Source organism: Suncus etruscus, chromosome 11, assembly GCF_024139225.1.
Source record: "Suncus etruscus isolate mSunEtr1 chromosome 11, mSunEtr1.pri.cur, whole genome shotgun sequence".
Classification (NCBI taxonomy): domain Eukaryota; kingdom Metazoa; phylum Chordata; class Mammalia; order Eulipotyphla; family Soricidae; genus Suncus; species Suncus etruscus.
Window position 1 is genome coordinate 82008651 of NC_064858.1, and position 7894 is coordinate 82016544.

The 7894-nt window shown below is 30.5% G+C and overlaps 1 protein-coding gene across 1 annotated transcript; it reads left to right on the plus strand.

The window, feature by feature from the left end:
• The first annotated feature begins 6460 nt into the window (after window positions 1-6460).
• LOC126022585 (olfactory receptor 6C4-like) lies at window positions 6461-7399 on the plus strand. Its single transcript, XM_049783554.1, has one exon. The coding sequence runs from the start codon at window positions 6461-6463 to the stop codon at window positions 7397-7399; it is 939 nt and encodes a 312-aa protein (XP_049639511.1).
• The last annotated feature ends 495 nt before the right edge of the window (window positions 7400-7894 follow it).

Below are 7894 nucleotides of genomic sequence, written 5' to 3' on the forward strand. Positions count from 1 at the left end.
CTAGTGTATACACTAGAAGGAATTTAATAATGCTAGCAAATAGTCTGATTAAAACTTCCCTACAGTACATGTAGTATTGTTATCCACTATTTTTCACACATTTTTATGACTCTAGTTCCCTTATTTCTTCCTGTGAACACTCTGTCCTAGTAGTTACTTCCATCACATGGCTCCTTTTATTCAGTTCCAACCTGTAGCCCCTTGGAATATTCATGGATACCAGAAACATTAGGAAATTTTGGAGATGCCTGTTTGTCAATCCCGTGTTCTCCCTAGCATACAGGATTGTAGTCAATGTATCTTTCTTGGTTGCTCACTGTTTATTTACTTTACTGTTTCAGAAGCCAAAGTTCACCCTCAAATGCATTATTTGCATCCCTCGTATCATTCTAAAGTTTCTATTAAAATTATCATCCTTCACCATCACCTCAAAAATGAAATAAAAATTGGGGAGATATGAATAAAAATTTTTTTAAATTCAGTATACATTTATTTTTAAGTATCAGAGATTGTGTATATAATTGTCTAATTTTGTTTATAGTTCAGATAAAATACTGTGACAATTAAATATGTTAATTCATTTCAAGGATCCAGTTACTATTAGAGATATTTTGAACAATAAATTTCTTTACAATAGAAAATTACCAAACAAAAATGGCTAAAATTAATTAACTAATAAAAATACAATGTAAAACAATAAAGTAAGCTAACTGAAAAGAATTGATTGGTAAAATCAAATTAATGGTAAAAGAGTAGATGATTTCCTTCTAAAATTTATAGCAATAAAAATAATAAAATAAAGTAATAATAAATAATAAAAATAATAATAAAAGTTTTTATTTTATTATATTGACTATAATAATTTTGAGTATAATAAAAATTATAAAGATCTGAACATTAAAAAAGAAATAATTTTTTTCACAAACAATATTAATATAGAAAATTCTAAATAATTTGTAAAACAACTTCAAAAATTAATGGTAAGTCTTGTGTGTTTCAGGATACAGGCTAATATAAAAATGATCAATTATTGATTAAGTTCATATAAAACAACAAATACCCTAAGTCAATAGAAACTGAGACCTGACCGTTAGTAGGAGGCTTATCATAGCTTGAAGTGGGGAGCACTGGGGACAATTTGCAAGAGAACCATGGAATAAGAAAGTGAACACTGTGATGGAAACTGTGATGCGTATGTTTTATGCATGAGGCCCTGCCATTCACAAATCTGTGACCCATGTGTGACTACAGTGAAGTTAAAAAGATAAATAAAATGGGACTCTAATATAAATTTGAGAAAACACAAAACTTTAATCTTTAATTTATACAACCAAATTTATAATGTGGTGATAGAGAATAATGTGAGAAGAATTCTTCATAGGGGCATAAGGGCATTCTACAAATGACTGTATTTATTATCTTGATCATGTCAGTTATTACAGATATAAACCATCTCCAATAAATGAATACCAAATTTAGAAGTCAAATTTTGTTTAAATCTTAATGAAAATTTACTGAGTATAATATTTCACTTGCAGATATCATACCTATATAATCTATATCTACATATATTTATATGTTCCTATATAATTTATATCTACATATATATCTCTATCTATCCCATGGCACCTCATAGAGAACTTAATCATACTTGACGTAAAATGTACAGAGCCATGCAAGGAAATTAGTAAATAACAACAGCAAGTAAGTTACTGTGAAATAACGAACATAATCCTCTCAAATATAAAATGGAAGCCATTGGTAGATTTATATGTGATTATTATTAATATAAATTTTGACATGCTTATCCTCTACTTTCGTTTTAGTTGGCTAATATGTCATTGAAATTATTTTTCAATATTTTATATATATTCAATGATTTATGTCAATTAGGGATATTATTTTGTCTATGGGATACAATATGATGCTATCATTGTGCATTTTATTGTTCAGGCTCTTCCCTCTTTGATATTGGAAACTACTTCAATAAGACTCCTGAGTATTGGGCCGGGCGGTGGCGCTCGAGGTAAGGTGCCTGCCTTACCTGCGCTAGCCTAGGAGACGGACCGCAGTTCGATCCCCCGGCGTCCCATATGGTCCCCCAAGCCAGGAGCGACTTCTGAGCGCATAGCCAGGAGTAACCCCTGAGCGTCACCGGGTGTGGCCCAAAAACCAAAAAAAAAAAAAAAAAAAAAAAAGACTCCTGAGTATTTATACCATGGTCTTCAATGCTAAAATGCTTTAATATATTTAATTCATTTCCATTTTATTATCCACTGTTATTCCAGAACTCATTTATATTTACCTCCAGAGACCTGGATAACTACTACTTCTCCGGGAAACTTTATAAAGTCTTGATAGTAACTTTTACTATTATGAAACACTTATTAAAAGAACAAGTGAACAACATGTAACTTCTGATATTTTATTTATTTCTGGTGAATTAGATGCTATTCTCAGACATCATATGTCTCCCCAAAATGATTTATGATCCTCCATATTGCAATAAAAACTTTCAATTGTTTGGAAAACGAGTAATTTTTATAGTGCTTACTTTGATTCTTACTAATCAAAGACCTTTTGATGTATTGTTAAGCATTGGCAAAGGTAATGTACAATTTTGTTTCAAAGAATGGCTTATTTAGATAATATGATCAGTAAATATATATCTTAATCTTCACATAAAAAAAAACTTGTGTTCATTTTTATCTTATGAAGGCCCAGGGAATAAATCTCAAAGGACTCTAAACCTTTATATTATCCAATCAGTTACAAAGGGAGAGAATTTGGAACTAAAAATTGATTCACCTGCTAGAGGTAAGAGCGGGTGGGTAATTACTAAATTTAACTGAAGATTAAGTCTTCTTGCTTCATCTATCTAACTTTCAGCTGTGCTTGTTAAAATTCTGAACACATATCCTTGTTAATGAAAATTTTGTTAAGTACAGTTTAAAATTCAAAACACAATGTTTTAAGTCTTCAATGTTCACAAATTAAAGTTGAAAGGAGTAAAAATTAAATTTACATTTTATTGAAGCTGCAATTTTTTTGTTGCAAATTTGGTTTTTCTTATTCAGATCACTACTGTTGGCCATGTGGGAAAGTTGCTTAGCTTCCTTCCTCAGTGTAATATTGAAAATCACTTATAACCTGAAAGACAATTCTTAAAATGGAATACATAATAATTGAAGTGACTAATAAGAAATAAGTAAAAATATTTTCTGGAAAATGTTCCAAAGTTTATTTTCTCGTTTTATCAATAAATGAGATTACACTTTAAAACTAGAGTCTATAATAAAACTTTTGAAGGCAACGTATTTTCTTTTTGGTGGGATGCATGGTGCCCCCAGAAATACTCAGTGGTTACTCCTGTTTCTGCACTCACAAATTACTTATTGTAGTGCTGGGAGATCATATAAAATATTATGTATTGAGTCTAGAAAACCACAAGCAAGACAAATGCCCACCCACATGTACTATCACTCTGTCTTCTAAAGACAATGTATTTTTTTCAACTAACTTTATTTTTATAGGATCAACTATTAATTTTTACAATGTTTAAATGATTAAGTGTATGATTAAACTCAGGTTTATATGCATTTCTATATATTTAAAAAGTACATAATTGGGGACATTACTAAGCTTTACATAAAATATTAGTATTTATTTTGTTAATGCTATTTTTATTTAAAATATTTATATGGGTATTATAATATAATTTTAATTCAATTTTATTTAAAAATAAGATCACAGATAAATTGTTCTTATTGACATTTGTATTGCCATTTACTTTTTACTCAGTATTTACTTTTATTATATTCATCTTCCACTATCTAAAAATATTAAACATTTCTAACTTCATTTGCTAATGTTTCATAGGAAAGGAATCTTTTGTTTATTTTCAAATAACTTTTAGAATTTTAAAAATTCATATTTAACCCACAAAGTATGAGCTTAATGTTACTTGTCTGTAAATTATCTGAATTCCAGTTTTAGTCACATTGTAGTAAAACAAGTTTCTCATTCCAAAAATTTAAATTTATTTTAGCTGTTAATGGCAATATTACAGGTGTACACAGGTGTACAATTTTTTAAAATTTAATTTAATAAATTATTTAATTGAATCACTGTGAGATACATAGTAATAAAGTTGTTTCAGTCTTGTAATGTCAAACATACATCCCTTCATCAGTGCACATTTTCTGCCACCAATGTGTCCAGCGTCCCTCCTACACTCCTGCCTGCCTCTATGACAGACACTTTTTCTTTTCTCTCTTGCTCTGTCTCTCTCTCCTCCTTTTTTCCTTTTAGCACTGTGATTTGTAATATTGCTATCAAAGCAGCATCGAGAATTTTGAAGTATAAAAAGTTAATTTATTTGTGCACTGCTTAAATTTACCATACTATTTTCTCATATTAATTGTACAATATTCATTTCAACTGTACTAAAATATTAATATAATAATCAAAATATTCATTGAAATAATACACTATATATAATAGAAAGCAGCTATAACTTAATATGGAGTATTCTACAAATTTCTATAAAACTTTAAATTGGTGCATCTCATTAAAATAACTAGAAATTTACAGATATAACTTCACTACACAAAATTTTCCAATATTGGAAAAAACTGTCCTTTGTGTAATAAATAAACATTAAAATTTTACCCTTATAAGCATATAATATGCATGAATAGTGCTAACATTATATATAACATTAAAATATGCCATCATCTGTAGAAAAACATTTAATTTATTAAATAAAAATGTTCAAGAAATTTTGATTAGAAATATTTGCTCAATGATATTCATCTTTGATTGATTATTGAAAGCATTAAAATCCTAAAAATTACATGCATATATTTAATGGAGATTCTTATTTTCTTAAAATCTCCATAGCATTCAAAATCAAGCTATGTAACTAAAAATTCACATATAAATTTGCCATAACTTTTGATCACATATATAAAAATTCTGGTTTCATCATAAAAAGATAAAAGAAATATGAGCATATTCTTATCGGAAAGTTATTCAAAGTTTTAAAAATAAAAATTACAAACTTGACAGACTTAGAAAACTAAATTAGAATCAGAATGAGATAGACAAAATTTTAATAAATAACTAAAAAACAATAAATGCTAAATAGGAGATTTAAAGAACATTGTACTGAGAGCTAAAGTTGATCTGATGTTTTTTTGTTTGTTTGTTTGTTTGGGGCCCTATTGGTCAAACCAGGATCTTATACATGCAAGGCAAGCACTTTACTTATGAGTCTTTGACACTTTTTAATAATTTATAATATGCTGATAGAAAAATACTTCCTTTGTATAAAGCAAGAAATTATCATTCGCAAAATGATTATGCGTATCAAGAAATCAAAATTAGAAATAGTTTTGATTATTATTTGTAAGCCATAATTACTTTTTGTACATCTGCACACACATATATTTATTGCCACTATCCTTTAGTTATAAATGTTACAAACTTCACTTTATTCACACTTATGAGAAAAATTTGACAAGGATTGATTTTTAAAAAATGCGAGTTATTGAAAAAGAGAAACCGAAATAAGAAAAAAATGTATGTAATAATTTAAAATAAATTTAAAATGTTTAAAAGCAATCATGTTTCAGGGCTGGAGTAATAGCACAGTTGTAGGACATTTACCTTGCATGCTGCTAACCTAGAACAGATCTCTTAAACCTGCCAAAAGTGATTTCTGAGTGCAGAGCCAGGAGTAACCAGAGCACTGCTGGATGTGGCAAAACAAACAAACAAAAAAAGCAACCATGTTTGAATTTAGTCCTATAGGTCACATATTGAATTATTTTCACTTGTCTAAAAACAGTCTTAAATAAAATAAATTTCAGAATAAAAAGATAATAACTTTTTATGTTACAACAAACCTCAATAAACTATCTTTACATTATTTTTTAGCAATTGTTCTGTGCACCTGTGATATTACGAATAAGTTAAGAAGATCTAAATGGAAGACTAAAAAGAGAAATAAAAGACTAATATTGATGTAAATTGAGAAAACATTGTGTCCATGATTAATATTATTTTATTATTTATGAAGTAAAAGACAAACTACATTGTCTGACTAAAGAAGTGCCATATAAAAATAAAGAATAGTGAAAATAAGGGGCCGGAGCTATGGCACAAGCAGTAAGGCATTTGCCTTGCATGCACTAACCTAGGACAGACCAAGGTTCAAACCCTTGATGTCCCATATCGTCCCCCAAGCCAGGCGCGATTTCTGAGCGCATAGCCAGGAGTAACCCCTGAGTATCTCCAGGTGTGGCCCAAAAAGGGAAAAAAAAGAGTAGTGAAAATGAGAGCTCAAATTTTACTTTCAATTTATTTATTTTTATTCATTTAAATGAAATTGTAAAATATTTTATTTTTTCCAACTAGCCATAATTGTGATTCTCTTTGAATTTGTTTGAAGTTAACGATGGGAAACCAGACATCAGTGATAGAGTTCATTCTTCTCGGTTTGACAAATGACGTCAAGCTCCAACCTGTGATATTTCTTTTTCTGCTACTAACTTATATCTTGAGTATCATGGGAAATTTGACAATCATCATTTTGACTTTGCTGGATTATCGTCTCCAGACACCGATGTATTTCTTTCTCCGGAATTTTTCTGTTTTGGAAATATCATTTACCTCTGTCTTTGTCCCCAAAATGCTGATAAATATTGGAACTGGTGACAAGACTATCTCGTTTGCTGGTTGTTTTACTCAGTATTTTTTTGCTATCCTTCTGGGAGCGACTGAATTTTACCTCTTAGCTGCCATGTCTTATGACCGCTATGTTGCAATTTGTAAACCCCTACATTACACTACTATCATGAGCAAACGACTCTGCATTCAACTTGTCTTATGTTCCTGGTTCTCTGGGTTTTTAGTTGTCATTGTGCCACACATAATGACTCTCCATTTACCTTTCTGTGCATCCAACATTATTAATCACTATTGTTGTGACTACACAATATTGTTGCATTTAGCTTGTGCAGACACTCATTTAATAGAAGTGATAGAGTTTGTTGTTGCTGTTATTACTCTTATCTTCACGTTGATGTTAGTAATTCTTTCCTATACCTACATTATCATGACCATTTTGAGAATCCCCTCGACACAACAAAGAAAAAAGGCATTTTCGACGTGTTCTTCTCACATGGTTGTGGTCTCACTTTCTTATGGAAGCTGCATTTTCATGTATATAAATCCCTCTGTTAAGGATGCAGCAACTTTTAATAAGGGAGTGGCTGTTTTAAATACCTCAGTTGCCCCTTTATTGAATCCCTTCATCTATACTCTAAGGAACAAGCAAGTAAAAACGGCCTTCAAAGACATGTTAAGTAAGATGCCAATTTTTTCAAGAAAGTGAAGGAATAAGAGGTTTGTTATTAAAATATGTATTAAATGCTTCAATAGTGAGATGCATCACTTTATCATAACATATTTTCTACATTAAATTTTATTTTCCACATATATTTACTTTTAAACACTGAGGCAGGGGACCAGAGAGATAATGCAGCTGGTAAAATGCTTGCCTTGCATGTGGTTGACTGGCAAACAATCCTTTGGTGATCATTCCATAAGGTCCACTGAGCCCACCAATCTGAGCTGCACCCAGAGTGACCTCTTACTGCAGGACCAGGGGTAAGCTTTGAGTAGAGCCAAACAACCAGAAACAAACAAAAACCTCACTGAAATAGCAGCTAATAATTTTAGAGAGAGATCACAAGCACTCACTCATCCTGGACCCCACTTTGTGCCCCAGCACCTCATATGGGCCCTGGAGCATTTCCAGATTATTTAAGTGAGTTTTTAACACTGCCAGGTGCAGAGAAATAGCCTCCTAACCTCCACTTAAATAATG